Below are 25184 nucleotides of genomic sequence, written 5' to 3'. Positions count from 1 at the left end.
ACTAAAAAAGCTGCACCCACGCAATTTTTGACTAGACCGGCTGGCTGTTATAAATGTGTGGGTTGTACGACCTGCGGTTCTTTACTGGCAGGGAAGTTCATCAACCATCCTCACACGGGCCGCAGTATTCCTATCAAATTTGCGGTCACGTGTTCCACTAAATTCGTGGTTTATGTTCTGTCTTGTCCATGTGGTCTTTACTACGTGGGCAAGACAGAATGTCAGTTCAAAACCAGGATGGCGAACCATCGCCACGCTATCAGACAAGCCCTGGCTAGTGGCAACAGTGATCAGCCTTTTGCACGACATTGCGTGCAGAAGAGTCACAGTGTTGCCAGTGCGAGGTCCAAAATTATTGACCATATACCTGTGCATTACAGGGGTGGTAATAGAGGCAAAAAGCTCCTCCAGGCTGAGGCACGGTGGATCCACTTGTTGGATACCATCGCGCCTAGGGGGTTAAATGAACAGCATGGCTTACAAAGTTTTTTATAGGTGGGGAATGTACCCTGGTTTGTTATCCTTTTTCTTGTATTTCTGCATTATAGCACAAGCTGGTCTGTATACCAGCCGACTGATTTTGTTACAGTGTTGATTTTTTCCACTAGTTAAATGCCATCGATTTAGTCTGCATTGGTAGTGCTTTCATATTGTATAGGTCACCCTCTCAGTATAGGTCAGACTATTGGATAATCCTACTAATATTAATATTAATAAAAACAAATCGAATCTAATACTGCCCCTTTAATGGGTAATTTAGTATGTATTATCTTGGAAATGATTTGAGTCTGACAAACAAAGGGTTACTACACTTTTTAACATTGTCCGTCTTTTCTCAATTTTTTGTATTTTTTTGTCACTTTTTTTTTATATTAATATTGTATCATGTTGTAATGTTTATTTCTTGTATTATATTGTGTATGCATTTGACACTTTATTGCACATCTTTGTATTGTGCTCGTAGATTAATCCTGGACGGGTTAGCTCCTGCGTGTCAGTTATGCGGAAGTCGGGTGAGCTCTGACCGCCGGCGTGCGTTCCAGAGGCAGGGACGCGGGGTGATGACATCACCAGGAAGCACGCATCGGCTTAGGAGTGATCCGACTACACGCAACACGCGCTGAGGGCACACCTGATCCAGGTAAGTGTAATTAAACATTGGTGGGCGCGGGAATCTCTGTAGGGTATTTAACTCTGTCATTTGATGTTTGTGAGTTGAACCCTGAGGACGAGCTGTAGTCTCGAAACACTGGTGTCGGTCACCACACAATAAATTTTTGAAGTTGTATCCAGTCTCCGAGTGACGCCTTATTGCCATCTACAGTACATTTGGTCGTTGACCTGGGAAGGCACCGGAGCAAGTATTGTCTACATTAAGTTGTGGAGTGCCGGATTCTTCACTTGTTTATATATATATATATATATATATATATATATATATATATATACTGTAACAGGACACACGGCATCACTTCCATATATACTGTAACAGGACACACAGCATCACTTCCATATACACTATAACAGGAAACACAACATCACTTCTATATATACTGTAACAGGACACAAAGCATCACTTCCATATATACTGTAACAGGACACAATGCATCACTTCCATATATACTGTAAGAGGACACACAGCATCACTTCCATATATACTGTAACAGGACACAATGCATCACTTCCATATATACTGTAACAGGACACACAGCATCACTTCCATATACACTATAACAGGAAACACAACATCACTTCTATATATACTGTAACAGGACACAAAGCATCACTTCCATATATACTGTAACAGGACACAATGCATCACTTCCATATATACTGTAACAGGACACACAGCATCACTTCCATATACACTATAACAGGACACATAACATCACTTCTATATATACTGTAACAGGACACAAAGCAGCACTTCCATATATACTGTAACAGGACACAATGCATCACTTCCATATATACTGTAACAGGACACAAAGCATCAGTTCTATATGTACTGTAACAGGACAGAAAGCATTACTTCTATATTTACTGTAATATGACAAAAACCATCACTTCCATATATACTGTAACAGAACACACAGCATCACTACTATATATACTGTAACAGGACACAAAGCATCACTTTTAGATATACTGTAACAGGACACAGCATCACTTCTATATATACTGTAACAGGACACAGCATCACTTCTATATATACTGTAACAGGACACATAGCATCGCTTCTATATATACTGTAACAGGACACACATCATCACTTCTATATATACTGTAACTGGACACATAGCATCACTTCTATATATACTGAAACAGGACACAGCATCACTTCTATATATACTGTAACAGGACACAGCATCACTTCTATATATACTGTAACAGGACACATAGCATCGCTTCTATATATACTATAACAGAACACACAGCATCACTTCTATATATACAATAACAGGACACAAAGTATCAGTTCTATATATACTCTAACAGGACACATAGCATCACTTCTATATATACTGAAACAGGACACAGCATCACTTCTATATATACTGTAACAGGACACATAGCATCACTTCTATATATACTGTAACAGGACACACAGCATCACTTCCATATATACTGTAACAGGACACACAACATCACTTCTATATATACTGTAACAGGACACATAGCATCACTTCTATATATACTGTAACAGGATACACAAAGCATCACTTCTATATATACTGTAACAGGACACAGCATCACTTCTATATATACTGTAACAGGACACATAGCATCGCTTCTATATATACTATAACAGAACACACAGCATCACTTCTATATATACAATAACAGGACACAAAGTATCAGTTCTATATATACTGTAACAGGACACATAGCATCACTTTCATGCCCTACTATCCACTAGGGCGTGGAGTGAGAATAGAAGGGACGCGTATAACTGTGAAGGTATCCGCGTCCCCTTGCGGGGCTCGCTGCGCTCGCCACGCTCGCCACGCTTCAGGCTCGGTGGCTCGCTGCGCTCGCCACACTATTCTATTCTCACTTCACGCCCTAGTGGATAGTAGGGCATGAAAAGGTCGGAGGACGCGTACCGCCGCCCCTCGCGGGCTCGCTGCGCTCGCCACGCTTCGGGTTCACGTTGATGGCGGGGTGGCGTCAACTACTTTTGGGGGGACATTTCAATGTTCAGGGGTGTTTTTTGCCCATTTACTATTGTTCCTATGATAATTTGGCTAAATTGAGCCATTTCACATTGTTCTCTATGGGGAAATCGCGGGCATCGCGTCTGGCCCATCGCACCCGATTTTTTAGCGGCCGCGATGCCCGCGATGGCCCCGATTTTACCCCCGATGACCGCGATTATGATCGTTGTGGCCGTGCTAGGAAACAAGTACCATATTCTCTGTACAGCGCTGCGGAATATGTGTGCTCTATATAATAACTGGTAATAATAGTCTCTGTATAGCGCTGCGGAATATGTGTGCGCTATATAATAACTGGTAATAATATTCTCTGTACAGCGCTGCGGAATATGTGTGCGCTAATTAATAACTGGTAATAATAGTCTCTGTACAGCGCTGCGTTATATGTGTGTGCCATGTAAATAACTGCTAATAAATAGATTATTATAGACATACAGGGTGAGATTTAATAGGATGAGAGATTCAGAAAGTTAGAGATTTGGGAAGAAATCTCCAGTTTTTTTAAAGCGGCAATCATTTACACTGCAAAAATAGTTTGATTATGCAGTGTAAATGATTGCCGCTTTAAAAAAACTGGAGATTTCTTCCCAAATCTCTCACTTTCTGAATCTCTCATCCTATTAAATCTCACCCACAGTATTACTCCTATGCTGGTGCTGGAGCTGGGAACACACATCTGGTAATGTATAGGAGGAGTCCATGACAATCACACACTCGCTCCCAAGTGCTGGAAGCAGACAATGGTCCTAACGATTGTCTTTGTCCATTCCCAGCAGTTGGAGCACATGGCTGATTGTCAGACGCTCCCCAGTTATTTGTTCCCACAACACAGTTCGGGGAGATAAATCAATAAGTGTGTACCCAGGATGGCAGGACCACAACATACCACTACCTACACTGTAAGGAGGTACAGGGGATGAGAGAGACAGAAACACAGAGAGAGAGAGAGAGATGGAGAGAGGGTAAGAGAGATGGGGAGGGAAAGAGAGAGTAGAGAGACAGAGTGTAGAGAGACAGGGGGAAGGGGAAGAGAGACCGGGAGGGGAAGAGAGAGTAGAGAGACAGAGAGAAGGGTAAGAGAGAGGGGTAGGGTAAGAGAGAGTAGAGAGACAGAGTAGAGAGAGATAGAGAGAAGGGTAAGAGAGACGGGGAGGGTAAGAGAGAGTAGAGAGACAGGGTAGAGAGAGACAGAGAGAAGGGGAAGAGAGAGTAGAGAGACAGAGTAGAGAGAGACAGAGAGAAGGGGAAGAGAGAGTAGAGAGACAGAGAAGAGAGAGACAGAGAAGGGGAAGAGAGACGGGGAGGGGAAGAGAGAGTAGAGAGACAGAGAGAAGGGTAAGAGAGACCGGGAGGGGAAGAGAGAGTAGATAGACAGAGTAGAGAGACCGAGAGAAGGGTAAGAGAGACGGGGAGGGGACAAGAGAGTAGAGAGACAGAGTAGAGAGAGACAGAGAGAAGGGGAAGAGAGACGGGGAGGGGAAGAGAGAGTAGAGAGAGACCGAGAGAAGAGGTAGAGAGACGGGGAGGGGAAGAGAGAGTAGAGAGACAGAGAAGAGAGAGAGACAGAGAGAAGGGGAAGAGAGACCGGGAGGGGAAGAGAGAGTAGAGAGACAGAGAAGAGAGAGAGACAGAGAGAAGGGGAAGAGAGACCGGGAGGGGAAGAGAGAGTAGAGAGACAGAGTAGAGAGAGAGACAGAGAGAGGGGGAAGAGAGATGGGGAGGGGAAGAAAGAGTAGAGAGACAGAGTAGAGAGAGACAGAGAGAAGAGGAAGAGAGACGGGGAGGTCCTGTATGACTGCACTGTCACGGAGGGGATGTCCTGTCACACTGTAGGAGAGGTGATATCCTGTATTACTGTACTGTCACACTGAAGGGCAGATGATATCTTGTATGACTGCACTGTCACACTGTACTGGAGGTGATATCCTGTATGACTGTACTGTCACATTGTAGGGGAGGGGAAATCCTGTACGACTTTACTATCACACTGTACTGGAGGTGATATCCTGTATTACTGTACTGTCACACTGTAGGGCAGATGATATCTTGTATGACTGCACTGTCACACTGTAGAGGAGGTGATATCCTGTATTACTGTACTGTCACACTGAAGGGCAGATGATATCTTGTATGACTGCACTGTCACACTGTAGGAGAGGTGATATCCAGTATGACTGCACTGTCACACTGTAGGAGAGGTGATATCCGGTATGACTGTACTGTCACACTGTCGGAGAGGTGATATCCGGTATGACTGCACTGTCACACTGTAGAGGAGGTGATATCCTGTATGACTGTACTGTCACATTGTAGGGGAGGGGAAATCCTGTACGACTGTACTGTCACACTGTACTGGAGGTGATATCCTGTACGACAGCACTGTCACATTGTAGGGGAGGGGAAATCCTGTACGACTGTACTATCACACTGTACTGGAGGTGATATCCTGTACGACTGTACTATCACACTGTAGAGGAGGTGATATCCTGTATGACTGTACTGTCACACTGTAGGAGAGGTGATATCCTGTATTACTGTACTGTCACACTGTAGAGGAGGTGATATCTGGTAAGACTGTACTGTCCCACTGTAGGAGAGGTGATATCCGGTATGACTGTACTGTCACACTGTAGAGGAGGTGATATCCTGTATTACTGTACTGTCACACTGTAGAGGAGGTGATATCTGGTATGACTGTACTGTCACACTGTAGAGGAGGTGATATCTGGTATGACTGTACTGTCACACTGTAGGAGAGGTGATATCCGGTATGACTGTACTGTCCCACTGTAGGAGAGGTGATATCCGGTATGACTGTACTGTCACACTGTAGGAGAGGTGATATCCTGTATGACTGTACTGTCACACTGTAGAGGAGGTGATATCCTGTATGACTGTACTGTCACACTGTAGAGGAGGTGATATCCGGTATGACTGCACTGTCACACTGTAGAGGAGGTGATATCTGGTATGACTGTACTGTCACACTGTCGGAGAGGTGATATCTGGTATGACTGTACTGTCACACTGTAGGAGAGGTGATATCTGGTATGACTGTACTGTCACACTGTAGAGGAGGTGATATCTGGTATGACTGTACTGTCACACTGTAGGAGAGGTGATATCCAGTATGACTGTACTGTCACACTGTCGGAGAGGTGATATCTGGTATGACTGTACTGTCACACTGTAGAGGAGGTGATATCTGGTATGACTGTACTGTCACACTGTAGAGGAGGTGATATCTGGTATGACTGCACTGTCACACTGTAGAGGAGGTGATATCCGGTATGACTGCACTGTCACACTGTAGAGGAGGTGATATCTGGTATGACTGTACTGTCACACTGTAGAGGAGGTGATATCTGGTATGACTGCACTGTCACACTGTAGGAGAGGTGATATCCGGTATGACTGTACTGTCACACTGTAGGAGAGGTGATATCTGGTATGACTGTACTGTCACACTGTAGAGGAGGTGATATCTGGTATGACTGCACTGTCACACTGTAGAGGAGGTGATATCTGGTATGACTGTACTGTCACACTGTAGAGGAGGTGATATCTGGTATGACTGTACTGTCACACTGTAGAGGAGGTGATATCTGGTATGACTGCACTGTCACACTGTAGGAGAGGTGATATCCGGTATGACTGTACTGTCACACTGTAGGAGAGGTGATATCTGGTATGACTGTACTGTCACACTGTAGAGGAGGTGATATCCGGTATGACTGTACTGTCACACTGTAGGAGAGGTGATATCCAGTATGACTGTACTGTCACACTGTAGGAGAGGTGATATCCAGTATGACTGCACTGTCACACTGTAGGAGAGGTGATATCCAGTATGATTGTACTGTCACACTGTAGAGGAGGTGATATCCTGTATGACTGTACTGTCCCACTGAAGGGCAGATGATATCTTGTATGACTGCACTGTCACACTGTACTGGAGGTGATATCCTGTATGACTGTACTATCACACTGTAGAGGAGGTGATATCTGGTATGACTGTACTGTCACACTGTAGGAGAGGTGATATCCGGTATGACTGTACTGTCACACTGTAGGAGAGGTGATATCCAGTATGATTGTACTGTCACACTGTAGAGGAGGTGATATCCTGTATGACTGTACTGTCCCACTGAAGGGCAGATGATATCTTGTATGACTGTACTGTCACACTGTAGGAGAGGTGATATCCGGTATGACTGCACTGTCACACTGTAGAGGAGGTGATATCTGGTATGACTGTACTGTCACACTGTAGGAGAGGTGATATCCGGTATGACTGTACTGTCACACTGTAGAGGAGGTGATATCTGGTATGACTGCACTGTCACACTGTAGGAGAGGTGATATCCGGTATGACTGTACTGTCACACTGTAGGAGAGGTGATATCCGGTATGACTGCACTGTCACACTGTAGGAGAGGTGATATCCGGTATGACTGTACTGTCACACTGTAGGAGAGGTGATATCCGGTATGACTGCACTGTCACACTGTAGAGGAGGTGATATCTGGTATGACTGTACTGTCACACTGTAGGAGAGGTGATATCCGGTATGACTGCACTGTCACACTGTAGAGGAGATGATATCCAGTATGATTGTACTGTCACACTGTAGAGGAGGTGATATCCTGTATGACTGTACTGTCACACTGTAGGAGAGGTGATATCCAGTATGACTGTACTGTCACACTGTAGGAGAGGTGATATCCGGTATGACTGCACTGTCACACTGTAGAGGAGGTGATATCTGGTATGACTGTACTGTCACACTGTAGGAGAGGTGATATCCGGTATGACTGTACTGTCACACTGTAGGAGAGGTGATATCCGGTATGACTGTACTGTCACACTGTAGGAGAGGTGATATCCGGTATGACTGTACTGTCACACTGTAGGAGAGGTGATATCCGGTATGACTGTACTGTCACACTGTAGAGGAGATGATATCCAGTATGATTGTACTGTCACACTGTAGAGGAGATGATATCCAGTATGACTGTACTGTCACACTGTAGGAGAGGTGATATCCGGTATGACTGTACTGTCACACTGTAGGAGAGGTGATATCCGGTATGACTGCACTGTCACACTGTAGAGGAGGTGATATCTGGTATGACTGTACTGTCACACTGTAGAGGAGGTGATATCCAGTATGACTGTACTGTCACACTGTAGGAGAGGTGATATCCGGTATGACTGCACTGTCACACTGTAGAGGAGGTGATATCTGGTATGACTGTACTGTCACACTGTAGGAGAGGTGATATCCGGTATGACTGTACTGTCACACTGTAGGAGAGGTGATATCCGGTATGACTGTACTGTCACACTGTAGGAGAGGTGATATCCGGTATGACTGCACTGTCACACTGTAGGAGAGGTGATATCCAGTATGACTGTACTGTCACACTGTAGGAGAGGTGATATCCGGTATGACTGCACTGTCACACTGTAGAGGAGGTGATATCTGGTATGACTGTACTGTCACACTGTAGGAGAGGTGATATCCGGTATGACTGCACTGTCACACTGTAGAGGAGGTGATATCTGGTATGACTGTACTGTCACATTGTAGGGGAGGGGAAATCCTGTACGACTGTACTATCACACTGTACTGGAGGTGATATCCTGTATTACTGTACTGTCACACTGTAGAGGAGGTGATATCCGGTATGACTGCACTGTCACACTGTAGAGGAGGTGATATCCGGTATGACTGTACTGTCACACTGTAGGAGAGGTGATATCCGGTATGACTGCACTGTCACACTGTAGGAGAGGTGATATCCGGTATGACTGTACTGTCACACTGTAGGAGAGGTGATATCCGGTATGACTGCACTGTCACACTGTAGAGGAGGTGATATCTGGTATGACTGTACTGTCACACTGTAGAGGAGGTGATATCCAGTATGACTGTACTGTCACACTGTAGGAGAGGTGATATCCGGTATGACTGCACTGTCACACTGTAGAGGAGGTGATATCTGGTATGACTGTACTGTCACACTGTAGGAGAGGTGATATCCAGTATGACTGTACTGTCACACTGTAGGAGAGGTGATATCCGGTATGACTGCACTGTCACACTGTAGAGGAGGTGATATCTGGTATGACTGTACTGTCACACTGTAGGAGAGGTGATATCCGGTATGACTGCACTGTCACACTGTAGAGGAGGTGATATCTGGTATGACTGTACTGTCACATTGTAGGGGAGGGGAAATCCTGTACGACTGTACTATCACACTGTACTGGAGGTGATATCCTGTATTACTGTACTGTCACACTGTAGAGGAGGTGATATCCGGTATGACTGCACTGTCACACTGTAGAGGAGGTGATATCCGGTATGACTGTACTGTCACACTGTAGGAGAGGTGATATCCAGTATGACTGTACTGTCACACTGTAGGAGAGGTGATATCCGGTATGACTGCACTGTCACACTGTAGAGGAGGTGATATCTGGTATGACTGTACTGTCACACTGTAGGAGAGGTGATATCCAGTATGACTGTACTGTCACACTGTAGGAGAGGTGATATCCGGTATGACTGCACTGTCACACTGTAGGAGAGGTGATATCCGGTATGACTGTACTGTCACACTGTAGAGGAGGTGATATCCTGTATGACTGCACTGTCACACTGTAGAGGAGATGATATCCAGTATGATTGTACTGTCACACTGTAGAGGAGGTGATATCCTGTATGACTGCACTGTCACCACTGTCACACTGTACAGGAGGTAATATCTGGTATGACTGTACTGTCACACTGTAGAGGAGGTGATATCCTGTATGACTGTACTGTCACATTGTAGGGGAGGGGAAATCCTGTACGACTGTACTATCACACTGTACTGGAGGTGATATCCTGTACGACAGCACTGTCACACTGTAGAGGAGGTGATATCTGGTAAGACTGTACTGTCCCACTGTAGGAGAGGTGATATCCGGTATGACTGCACTGTCACACTGTAGAGGAGGTGATATCCTGTATGATTGTACTGTCACACTGTAGAGGAGGTGATATCCTGTATGACTGCACTGTCACACTGTCGGAGAGGTGATATCCAGTATGATTGTACTGTCACACTGTAGAGGAGGTGATATCCTGTATGACTGCACTGTCACCACTGTCACACTGTATTGGAGGTTTATGTATGACTACAGTCTGTATGAGAAAGCTGAAATCTCCTGTACATAATACCAGATATTAGGGCAGTTGTTCATGCATATATATATATATACATATAAAACAGTGTGCTGTATATACAGTATTATATTGTAATCTGATTTGTGTGATCCAGGTGGGAGCCACGTAGAGTAAAAAAGCAGCAATCTATGTGTATAACGCAGAGGATATCCACAGATAACTCCGATAGGTGTGCGTTCGTGCAAGTGTGTGCGTGTGTGCAAGCGTGTTCATGTGTAAAAGCGTGTGCATGTGATTGAGATGTGCAGTTGGGCCTGATGTATACTACTTATACCTGTACTATAAAATCGTATATCCATTTGACAGATAGCTATTACAGTATACCTTATATACTATTCTAGTGTATATCCATTCTTGAAGAGCATTATTACAGACACAGATAATGTACACACTATTATATTCTGTACCCACTACACAGATCATCCTGACAGAACATGATAACTTATATAACACTATAATGATCCACATTACAGATAATAATAATCGTAACCTTACACTAGAACAGTGTATAATATTCTATATTGACATTATAGATATGGTAATTATTATATAGGAGTATATCTTACAGTATGTAACAGCATACACTACGGTGGACAGTATTCCCACTTTACAGATAATACTGTAATATATATATATATATATATATATCTATATCACACACAATTTGGAGTGGGTGCGCTGACACCTGCAAGAAATCACTTAAGAGTCTCTGATATTCTCTCCAATAGTCTCTTGATTTTTCAAGCATGTGGAACGCTGCTCCCTGGTTTTTTACCTTGATACCCACAAGGTCACCACAAGCAATCTACATCAAACATAAGAAAAGGGGCGCACAATAGTGCAGTATCTTCCAGTAAAATGTAATATATAAGCGTTCCCTAAAAACTCATCTCTTCCGGCAAGCTTATGAAATTCCAGAACCAGTCATAGAACCTCGCGTTCTGGTGGAATCGATGCAATAAAGAATACAGTATCTTTCCTTATGTATCAATGCCTATTTCCCTATGGATTGTAAGCTTGCGAGCAGGGCCCTCCTACATTTTGACTGTCTGTAAATACCCTGTTTTGTTGTATCACTGTCCCCTATGTAAAGCGCAACGGAATATGCTGCGCTATATAAGAAACTGTTAATAAATAAATAATAAATATATAAAACATAGAAGTGTACGACATGCGTACCATAAAATTCATCAGTGGTGGACTAAAAACCACTTGGTATAAAACAAATTCCACACTGGCAGTACACGAACAACAAAGTATGGCTGTATAAACACTGTGCACCCCGCTGACGAAATCCATGACGAAACGCGTAAGGACGTGGCCTAACTGACGAAATCAGGAGTAGGAGCTGTGGCACGGATGGAGCCGGGAAATGCTAAACAAATGATACTGCTGTTCCGGGTAGATCTGTGAGTGCTGTATACAGCCACACTCCGTTGTTCGTGTACTGCCAGTGTGGAATTTGTTTTATACCAAGTGGTTTTTAGTCCACCACTGATGAATTTTATGGTACGCATGTCGTACACGTCTATGTTTTATATATAAAATGTTACTGGATGATACTGTACTATTGGGCGCCCCTTTTCTTACGTTTGTTGTGTATATATATATATATATATATATATATATATATATATATATATATACTGTATATACATATGTGTGTGCGTATCAAAATACATTTATCCTTGCTATTTAAAGAGAGCTAATGACGAGAAAATACTTAAATAGCATGTAAATGTACGGTACTGTACAGAAGGGTATATGTTACCCGACACATATATTCTAGTTAGTATAGACCTATAGGTGGACCTCTCATGTATATATATATATATATATATATATATATATATATATATATATATATATATAGAGGTAAAGAATCAGGCTGGCACTCGAGGGTCTTGGGTAAAAAACAGTGTATTCACAGCAAATAAGCTCCAACGTTTCGGGGGCTGCGCCCCTTTGTCAAGCTCCCGAAACGTTGGAGCTTATTTGCTGTGAATACACTGTTTTTTACCCAAGACCCTCGAGTGCCAGCCTGATTCTTTACCTCTACACCATCTCCGCTTGTCGGGCACCGGGGCAGTTGACAGAGAGGAGCGAGTGCCGGACCGCATTGCCCTATATATATATATATATATATATATATGTGCAAAGGGACTCGATGTATGCTTATAATACACCAGTGTATAATATTCGGTACTTGTGAGTTATCCGGGCGTCCGATTTTGAAATCGGGTCGGATCGGGACATCGCATCGCATCGCATGCGACCATCGGATGCGATGCGATGCGATGACCCGATTTTTCCATAGGAATCAATGTTAAAATGGACTGAGTCCATTTTAACATGGAATTCAATGGGAAAAAGGGTCCTTTTCATACCCCTACTATCCAAGTGGGCATGGAGTTGGATATAAACCTGTGGCGAGCGTAGCGAGCCACCGAGCCCGAAGCGTGGCGAGCGTAGCGAGCCCCGCGAGGGGACACGGAGTACCGTCCCCTCGCGGGGCTCGCTTCGCTCGCCACGCTTCGGGCTCGGTGGCTCGCTACGCTCGCCACAGGTTTATATCCAACTCCATGCCCACTTGGATAGTAGGGGTATGAAAAGGACCCCTTTTTCCATAGGAATCATTTTAACATTGATTCCTATGGAAAAATCGGGTCATCGCATCCGATGGTCGCATGCGATGCGATGCGATGCGATATCGCATCGCATCGCATCTGATTGTATGCCTTAACTTAAGGCATACAATCAAAAAATCGGACGCCCGGATAACTCACAAGTACCTAATATTCTATTTCCACATTACAGATATTACAGACTAAATTAAAATACACCAGTATATAATATTCTATTTCCACATTACAGATATTATAGAATAACTTATAATGCACCAGTATATAATATTCTATTTCCACAATACAGATATTATAGAATAACTTATAATGCACCAGTATATAATATTCTATGTCCACATTACAGATATTATAGAATAACTTATAACGCAACAGTATATAATATTCTATTTCCACATTACAGATATTATAGAATAACTTATAATGCACCAGTATATAATATTCTATGTCCACATTACAGATATTATAGAATAACTTATAATGCACCAGTATATAATATTCTATTTCCACATTACAGATATTATATAATAACTTATAATACACCAGTATATAATATTCTATGTCCACATTACAGATATTATAGAATAACTTATAATGCACCAGTATATAATATTCTATGTCCACATTACAGATATTATAGAATAACTTATAATGCACCAGTATATAATATTCTATTTCCACATTACAGATATTATATAATAACTTAAAATACACCAGTATATAATATTCTATTTCCACATTACAGATATTATAGAATAACTTATAATGCACCAGTATTTAATATTCTATTTCCATATTACAGATATTATAAAATAACTTATAATGCACCAGTATATAATATTCTATTTCCACATTACAGATATTATAGAATAACTTATAATGCACCAGTATATAATATTCTATTTCCACATTACAGATATAATATAATAACTTATAATGCACCAGTATATAATATTCTATGTCCACATTACAGATATAATATAATAACTTATAATGCACTAGTATATAATATTCTATTTCCACATTACAGATATTATAGAATAACTTATAATGCACCAGTATATAATATTCTATTTCCATATTACAGATACAATATAATAACTTATAATGCACCAGTATACAATATTCTATGTCCACATTACAGATATTATAGAATAACTTATAATGCACCAGTATATAATATTATATTTCCACATTACAGATATAATATAATAACTTATAATGCACCAGTATATAATATTCTATTTCCATATTACAGATATTATAGAATAACTTATAATGCACCAGTATATAATATTCTATTTCCATATTACAGATATTATAGAATAACTTATAATGCACCAGTATATAATATTCTATTTCCACATTACAGATATTATAGAATAACTTATAATGCACCAGTATATAATATTCTATTTCCACATTACAGATATTATAGAATAACTTATAATGCACCAGTATATAATATTCTATGTCCACATTACAGATATTATAGAATAACTTATAATGCACCAGTATTTAATATTATATTTCCACATTACAGATATTATAGAATAACTTATAATGCACCAGTATATAATATTCTATTTCCACATTACAGATATTATAGAATAACTTATAATGCACCAGTATATAATATTCTATTTCCACATTACAGATATAATATAATAACTTATAATGCACCAGTATATAATATTCTATTTCCACATTACAGATATAATATAATAACTTATAATGCACCAGTATATAATATTCTATGTCCACATTACAGATATTATAGAATAACTTATAATGCACCAGTATATAATATTATATTTCCACATTACAGATATAATATAATAACTTATAATGCACCAGTATATAATATTCTATTTCCACATTACAGATATTATATAATAACTTATAATACACCAGTATATAATATTCTATTTCCACATTACAGATATTATAGAATAACTTATAATGCACCAGTATATAATATTCTATGTCCACATTACAGATATTATAGAATAACTTATAATACACCAGTATATAATATTCTATTTCCATATTACAGATACAATATAATAACTTATAATGCACCAGTATATAATATTATATTTCCACATTACAGATATAATATAATAACTTATAATGCACCAGTATATAATATTCTATTTCCACATTACAGATATTATATAATAACTTATAATACACCAGTATATAATATTCTATTTCCACATTACAGATATTATAGAATAACTTATAATGCACCAGTATATAATATTCTATGTCCACATTACAGATATTATAGAATAACTTATAATGCACCAGTATATAATATTATATTTCCACATTACGTATATAATATAATAACTTATAATGCACCAGTATATAATATTATATTTCCACATTACAGATATTATAGAATAGTTTATAATACACCAGTGTATAATATTCTATTTCCACATTACAGATATTATAGAATAACTTATAATACACCAGTATTTAATATTCTATTTCCATATTACAGATATTATAGAATAACTTATAATGCACCAGTATATAATATTCTATGTCCACATTACAGATATTATAGAATAACTTATAACGCACCAGTATATAATATTCTATTTCCACATTACAGATATTATAGAATAACTTATAATGCACCAGTATATAATATTCTATGTCCACATTACAGATATTATAGAATAACTTATAATGCACCAGTATATAATATTCTATGTCCACATTACAGATATAATATAATAACTTATAATGCACCAGTATATAATATTCTATGTCCACATTACAGATATTATATAATAACTTAAAATACACCAGTATATAATATTCTATTTCCACATTACAGATATTATAGAATAACTTATAATACACCAGTGTATAATATTCTATTTCCATATTACAGATATTATAGAATAACTTATAATGCACCAGTATTTAATATTCTATTTCCATATTACAGATATTATAGAATAACAGATATTATACAGATATTAAAGAATAACTTATAATGCACCAGAATATAATATTCTTTTTCTATATTACAGATATTATAGAATAACAGATATTAAACAGATATTATAGAATAATTTATAATACACCAGTATATAATATTATATTTCCACATTACGTATATAATATAATAACTTATAATGCACCAGTATATAATATTCTATTTCCACATTACAGATATTATAGAATAACTTATAATGCACCAGTATATAATATTCTATTTCCACATTACAGATATTATAGAATAACTTATAATGCACCAGTATATAATATTCTATTTCCACATTACAGATATTATAGAATAACTTATAATGCACCAGTATATAATATTCTATTTCCACATTATTATTTATTTTATTTATTTATTTACAGTTTCTTATATAGCATTACAGATATTATAGAATAACAGATATTATACAGATATTATAGAATAACTTATAATACACCAGTATATAATATTATATTTCCACATTACGTATATAATATAATAACTTATAATGCACCAGTATATAATATTATATTTCCACATTACAGATATTATAGAATAGTTTATAATACACCAGTGTATAATATTCTATTTCCACATTACAGATATTATAGAATAACTTATAATACACCAGTATATAATATTCTATTTCCACATTACAGAAATTATAGAATAACTTTCTATCTATATATATCTATATATGCATAAGCAGAATCGGTCGGCACTCGTGCTTCCTATTCAAGGGACAATGGTGCCTTCCAAACATTCAATAGATAGCCTTAGGATACAAGAGGCGGCACTCTCGGAGTTTGCAAAAAAAAGTGTATTTAAAATACAAAAAAGTGTCACATCAAATAGCCCGACGTTTCGAGGCACTAGCCCCTTCTTCATAACTTGAAGGCACCTTGGCTATCTATATATCTATCTTTCTATATATCTGTCTATATCTATCTATATGTATATATATACAAACACGCACCACATAATAGAGTATAAAAGTATAGTATAAACACCTTATAAGTATAGGGGAATAGATCAAAATCATTTTTAGGATACATTATATTATAAACACATAAATACATTTAATAATTTATATATGTTTTGTACTGTAATCTGACATAGTATATATAACTGTATTATACTGTAATCTGACATAATATATATTACTGTATTATATTGGAATCTGACATAGTATATATAACTGTATTATACTGTAATCTGACATAGTATATATTACTGTATTATATTGTAATCTCACATAGTATATATAACTGTATTATAGTGTAATCTGACATAGTATATATAACTATATTATACTGTAATCTGACATAGTATATATTACTGTATTATATTGTAATCTCACATAGTATATATAACTGTATTATAGTGTAATCTGACATAGTATATATAACTGTATTATACTATAATCTGACATAATATATAACTGTATTATACTGTACTGTAATCTGACATAGTATATATAACTGTATTGTACTATAATCTGACATAGTATATATAACTGTATTATACTGTACTGTAATCTGACATAATATATATTACTGTAATATATTGTAATCTGACATAATATATATTACTGTATTATATTGTAATCTGACATAGTATATATAACTGTATTATAATGTATTCTGACATAGTATATATTACTGTAATATATTGTAATCTCACATAGTATATATAACTGTATTATAGTGTAATCTGGCATAGTATATATAACTGTATTATACTGTACTGTAATCTGACATAGTATATATAACTGTATTATACTGTAATCTGACATAGTATATATAACTGTATTATAGTGTAATCTGGCATAGTATATATAACTGTATTATACTGTACTGTAATCTGACATAGTATATATAACTGTATTATACTGTATTCTGACATAGTATATATAACTGTATTATACTGTGATCTGACATAGTATATATAACTGTATTATACTGTAATCTGACATAGTATATACTATAACTGCATTATACTGTAATCTGACATAGTATATACTATAACTGTATTATACTGTAATCTGACATAGTATATACTATAACTGCATTATACTGTAATCTGACATAGTATATATAATTGTATTATACTGTAATCTGACATAGTATATACTATAACTGTATTATACTGTAATCTGGCATAGTATATATAACTGTATTATACTGTACTGTAATCTGACATAGTATATATAACTGTATTATACTGTAATCTGACATAGTATATATAACTGTATTATAGTGTAATCTGACATAGTATATATAACTGTATTATACTGTACTGTAATCTGACATAGTATATATAACTGTATTATACTGTAATCTGACATAGTATATATAACTGTATTATACTGTACTGTAATCTGACATAATATATATTACTGTATTATACTGTAATCTGACATAGTATATATAACTGTATTATAGTGTAATCTGGCATAGTAGATATATCTGTATTATACTGTAATCTGACATAGTATATATAACTGTATTATACTGTAATCTGACATAGTATATACTATAACTGCATTATACTGTAATCTGACATAGTATATACTATAACTGTATTATACTGTAATCTGACATAGTATATATAACTGTATTATACTGTAATCTGACATAGTATATATACACCTGTATTATACTGTAATCTGACATAGTATATATAACTGTATTATACTGTAATCTGACATAGTATATACTATAACTGCATTATACTGTAATCTGACATAGTATATACTATAACTGTATTATACTGTAATCTGACAGTATATATAACTGTATTATACTGTAATCTGACATAGTATATATATAACTGCATTATACTGTAATCTGACATAGTATATACTATAACTGCATTATACTGTAATCTGACATAGTATATATAACTGCATTATACTGTAATCTGACATAGTATATATAACTGCATTATACTGTAATCTGACATATTATATTCTATAACTGCATTATACTGTAAATCCTGTAGATAAATAATAATCCAATACTATTTGTATACTCAAATATATAATATTCACAGGTCTTTATAAAGTCTAGATCTAGTTAAATTAAAATAAGATACATCTACACATTACATAAAAAGTTTAGAACTATATTTCTAGACAGCATTAGATAATAAAATATGTTACACAGCAGAGACACAGGCAATGATTCTATTACATTTGTACATTATATACTGGACTCGCATGTTTTACACTCAATTCAATAAATATATATAAATCTATCTATCTATCTATCTATCTATCTATCTATCTATCTATCTATCTATCTATCTATCTATCTATCTCATATCTATCTATCTCATATCTATCTATCTCATATCTATCTATCTATCTATCTATCTATCTATCTATCTATCTATCTATCTCATATCTATCTATCTATTTATCTATCTATCTATCTATCTCATATCTATCTATCTATCTATCTATCTATCTATCTATCTATATATCTATATATATATATATATATATATATATATATATATATATATATATATATATATATATAAACACAGCTTTCTATAAACTCCAGTTACAACATTTACATACAGGTAATTCCCATCATCATATGCTATCATGTAATATAACACATTTACACATCACAGGTCCCGAGAACTTCCCATATATCAGACTGGAACCAGGAGTAGCTGGTTATCAGTACACCAAGGACCGTATCGTACAGTATATGCATGACAAACGGCAGAGGAGACACACACACACACACACACACACACACACACACACAGTCGTGTATATACATAACTCAGAGGATGTATAGAATTCTAGTATATGTGTGAAAATAAAATCCCATATACAGTGTGTGTGTGTGTGTGTGTGTATATATACCCAGCATATAGCTATAGCAGGCTAGCGCTGGTGTAAGTAATATATCTGCTACGCTATATAAGAAACGGTCAATAATAAATATACACAGCGTACAGCTATAACACCACTCAGACGCACCACTACTTGTCACAGACTCTTGGGATCAGATGTCTTTGATCCACTTAGCTGCACGTAAGCTGTGAGATCAAATATACAATATTGTTTTCAGGTACAATAGAGCCATTATAGAACAAATATGTAATTGTAGTGGAGGTATGAGGTGCATATTTATCCCGGTGGAGGTATGGGATGTAAGTATACGCAGGAGGAGGTAAGGAGTGGATGTATATCTAGGTGGGGTACAGGATGTATGCATATCCAAGTGGAGGTAAGAGGTGCATGTTTATCCCGGTGGAGGTATGGGATGTAGGTATACGCAGGAGGAGGTAAGGAGTGGATGTATATCTAGGTGGGGTACAGGATGTATGCATATCCAAGTGGAGGTAAGAGGTGCATGTTTATCCCGGTGGAGGTATGGGATGTAGGTATACGCAGGAGGAGGTAAGGAGTGGATGTATATCTAGGTGGGGTACAGGATGTATGCATATCCAAGTGGAGGTATGAGGTGCATGTTTATCCCGGTGGAGGTATGGGATGTAGGTATACGCAGGAGGAGGTAAGGAGTGGATGTATATCTAGGTGGGGGTACAGGATATATGTATATCCAAGTGGAGGTATGAGGTGCATGTTTATCCCGGTGGAGGTATGGGATGTAGGTATACGCAGGAGGAGGTAAGGAGTGGATGTATATCTAGGTGGGGGTACAGGATGTATGTATATCCAAGTGGAGGTATGAGGTGCATGTTTATCCATGAAATAGCTCCAGGTGAAGGTACTATACCTGGGTCTCAGAAAGGTTGAGCTGTCTGGCCAGTTCTGTCCTCTCTCGACCCACCACATACTGGCACCTCTGAAATTCCATCTCTAGCCGGTATAGCTGCTCTGCAGTGAATGATGTCCGAGTCCTCTTGGGTCGGTCTAGGTCCAACCCTTTCGGCAAAATAATCTCCCGGATGGAGCCTTTGGCATCTGGAAAACACAGGCAGGAGTCACAAGGATGAAAATAATCAGCAAGATCTAACATGCCAGCCAAGCCCTTCAGCTGGCTCCATGGGTCCAACACAACACTGCTCATGGTCTTAGACTCCAAACTACTTGCTGGGAGCTTTAAGACTCCCACTACAGTGCTGGGGAGCCCATGGGCTTCTCACTAAATTTCTGGGGGCACCTGAGGTTCTCACTACTTTACTGTGGACTATAAGCTTCTCATTACATTGCTTTTTGTCTAAGGCTCCGTGAATCATTTCTGAGGGGCACATAGACTCCTCTCTACATTACTCTGGGTCCAAGGGGTCATTGATACATTGCTGTGGTCCTGGTGTCCATAGAACATTACCGGGGGTCCAAGGGGTCATTGATACATTGCTGTGGTCCTGGTGTCCATAGAACATTACTGGGGGTCCAAGGGGTCATTGATACATTGCTGTGGTCCTGGTGTCCATAGAACATTACCGGGGGTCCAAGGGGTCATTGATACATTGCTGTGGTCCTGGTGTCCTTAGAACATTACCGGGGGTCCAAGGGGTCATTGATACATTGCTGTATTCCTGGTGTCCTTAGAACATTACCGGGGGTCCAAGGGGTCATCACTACATTGCTGGGGTCCTGGCTTTCTCAGAACATTTCTGGGAATATACATCACTACATTGCTGGGATTCCTTGGATATTTGGTATATTACTGGGGTTCTGTGCTACATTATTATATTACTGGGGTCCTGTGCTACATTATTATATTACTGGGGTCCTGTGCTACATTATTATATTACTGGGGTCCTGCTCCCATCAGTACATTACTTAGGGTCTAAACCCACCACCACTTAATGCAAGATGTTATTATAGCAGAGTTATTATATTGATATATTAATTATATTATATTGATATTAGCGTTTCATTTTGGCTGATTATTCAGTGATATAAAACAAATGTATACATATTCCTCCTTACCTGGCTGGGAACATATGATAACTGGGCCACCCGACACCCTAATCGCTATTATCCCGACACGGAACATAATACATAAGGGAATGTGCAAATAATGCCGCCGGGAGTGAATAAGTAATGGTAATGCTGGGATATAGGCAGGTATATAGGAGTAGGTATATAGGGCCAGGGGAAGGTATAGCGTGATAGGGGAAAATATATAGGGCCAGGGGCAGTTATAGAGTGATAGGGGCAGGTATATAGGGGCATGAATATAGGGGCAAATATATTGGGCTGGGGGCAGGTATAGAGTGACAGGTGCAAGTATATAAGGGCAGGTATATAGTAACAAGGGCAGGTATATAGTGACAGGGGCAAGTGTATAGGGCAAGGGGCATGTATAGAGTGACAGGGGCAGGTATAATGGAGCAGGTATATAGGGGCAAATATATAGGGCAAGGGGCAGGTATAGAGTGGCAGGGGCAAGTATATAGGGGCAGGTATATAGTGACAGAGGTGGGTATATATTGACAGGGACAGGTATATAGTGACTGGGGAAGGTGTATAGGGGCAGGTATATAGTGAGAGAGGCATGTATATAGTGATAGGGGCAGGTATATAGTGATAGGGGCAGGTATATAGTGATAGGGGCAGGTATATAGGGCCATAGACTGGTATATAGGGGCTGGGAAATGGGGACAGGGGCAGGTATATAGTGACAGTTGCTGGTATAATGTGACACGGGCAGGTGTATAGGGCACAGGGGCAGGTATATGAGGAAGGTATAAGGGCACAGGGGCAGGTATTAGGGCACAGGGGCAGGTATATGGGGCAGGTATAAGGGCACAGTGGCAGGTATTAGAGCACAAGAGTAGGTATAAGGGCACTGGGGCAGGTATATGGGGCAGGTATTAGGGCACAGGGGCAGGTATATGGGGCAAGTATTAGGGCACAGGGGCAGGTATTAGAGCACAAGAGTAGGTATAAGGGCACTGGGGCAGGTATATGGGGCAGGTATTAGGGCACAGGGGCAGGTATATGGGGCAAGTATTAGGGCACAGGGGCAGGTATATGGGCACAGGGGCATGTATATATGGGTAGGTATAAGGGTAAAGCAGCATGTATATATGGGGCAGGTATTAGGGCACAGGGGCAGGTACATGGGGAAGGTATAAGGGCACAGGGGCAGGTATTAGAGTACAGGGGCAGGTATATGGGGCAGGTATTATGGCACAGGGACAGGTATATGGGCACAGGGGGAGGTATATATGGGTAGGTATAAGGGTAAAGCAGCATGTATATATGGGGCAGGTATTAGGGCACAGGGGCAGGTATTAGAGCACAAGAGTAGGTATAAGGGCACTGGGGCAGGTATATGGGGCAGGTATTAAGGCACAGAGGCAGGTATATGGAGCAGGTATTAGGGCACAGGGGCAGGTATTAGAGCACAAGAGTAGGTATATGGTGTAGGTATTAGGGCACGGGGCAGGTATATGGGGCAGGTATTAGGGCACAGGGGCAGGTATATGGGGCAGGTATTAGGGCACCGGGGCAGGTACATGGGCACACGGGCAGGTACAGTATATGGGGAAGGTATTAGGGCACAGGGGCAGGTATATGGGGCAGGTATTAGGGCACCGGGGCAGGTATATGGGCAGGTATTAGGGCACAGGGGCAGGTATATGGGGAAGGTATTAGGGCACAGGGGCAGGTATATGGGGAAGGTATTAGGGCACAGGGGCAGGTATATGGGGCAGGTATAACGGGGTCGCCCATGGGGTCGGCAGTTACCTCGGACCAGGATCCGCCTGCAGTAATCCGGATCGGCGCTCTTGGCTTTGGCGCAGCTGTCAGAGGCTCCAGGAGCCGGGAAAGTGCCCTGCTGCTCCTTCAGGTAGGAGGTGGTGAGGGGCACTTGGGAGTCTTCCCTGTGCCCAGGTTTGGAGATCCTGCTGTTTTCTTCTGCGCTGCTGTTGCACCGAATGTCCATGCTGTGCGCCTTATCTAACATGTGGCGCAAAGTGCGGGGTGTCCGGGAGACGCGATGCAGAGTGCCGACTCCTGCCGCTGCCCAGTGCAGAGTGAGCAGTAACTGCGCTAATGCTGCCTCATTACTGCGCATCACACGGGGGTCGCGCACTGGCTGCTGCACTGATTGCGCTAATTCCCGGCTCCCATATATCACATTGTAGATGGAGGGTTCCGAGTCTGTCCCCAATCAGGAGAGGAAAGGAGGAACTGATTGGTGTGTGACCATCACTCAGACCCCGGCACTGGGGAGAGCAGAACTGTCCTTTGTTCAGTCACAGTCATTGGATTGTCAGCTCCTGTGCCAATCCCAGGTCTGCTCTCCTGCATCAGTCCTGACCAGAGCACTGGTGGGCAGGGGGTCACACAGGGGGGCACCTAATGAGGGCTGGTGGGCAGAAGTCACACACGGGGGCACCTAGTGAGGGCTGGTGGGCAGGAGTCACACAGGGGGGCACCTAGTGAGGGCTAGAGGGCAGGAGTCACACAAGTGGGCACATAGTGAGGGATGATGGGCAGGAGTCACACAGGATGGCATCTAGTGAGGGCTGGTGGGCAGGAGTCACACAGGGGGGCACCTAGTGAGGGCTGGTGGGCAGGAGTCACACAGGGGGGCACCTAGTGAGGGTTGGTGGGCAGGAGTCACACAGGATGGCATCTAGTGAGGGATGGTGGGCAGGGGTCACACAGGGGGGCACCTAGTGAAGGCTGGTGAGCAGGAGTCACACAGGGGGGCACCTAGTGAGTGCTGGTGGGCAGGAGTCACACAGGGGGGCACCTAGTGAGGGATGGTGGGCAGGAGTCACACATGAGGGCACCTAGTGAGGGCTGGTGGGCAGGAGTCACACAGGATGGCATCTAGTGAGGGCTTGTGGGCAGGAGTCACACAAGTGGGCACATAGTGAGGGCTGGTGAGCAGGAGTCACACAGGGGTGCATCTAGTGAGGGCTGGTGGGCAGGAGTCACACAGGATGGCATCTAGTGAGGGCTGGTGGGCAGGAGTCACACAGGGGGGCACATAGTGAGGGATGGTGGGCAGGAGTCACACATGAGGGCACCTAGTGAGGGCTGGTGGACAGGAGTCACACAGGATGGCATCTAGTGAGGGCTTGTGGGCAGGAGTTACACAAGTGGGCACATAGTGAGGGCT

General features: G+C 40.1%; 1 protein-coding gene across 1 annotated transcript in view; it reads right to left on the bottom strand.

Moving 5' to 3' along the window:
• The window catches only part of VAX1 (ventral anterior homeobox 1), a 39098-nt gene extending 14534 nt beyond the window's left edge, over window positions 1-24564 (bottom strand). The window contains exons 1-2 of the mRNA XM_083149945.1: window positions 23798-24564; window positions 20868-21055 (exon numbers count right to left, since the gene is read on the bottom strand). Coding sequence (XP_083006071.1) covers window positions 20868-21055; window positions 23798-24128 — 519 coding nt within the window. The 5' untranslated portion in view covers window positions 24129-24564. The remainder of the gene's footprint in view (window positions 1-20867; window positions 21056-23797) is intronic.
• Window positions 24565-25184: the final 620 nt, after the last annotated feature.

This window comes from Crinia signifera, chromosome 6 (assembly GCF_055691185.1).
Source record: "Crinia signifera chromosome 6, ASM5569118v1, whole genome shotgun sequence".
Taxonomy (NCBI): Eukaryota; Metazoa; Chordata; class Amphibia; order Anura; family Myobatrachidae; genus Crinia; species Crinia signifera.
This window is presented reverse-complemented; position numbering and strand designations above follow the sequence as displayed.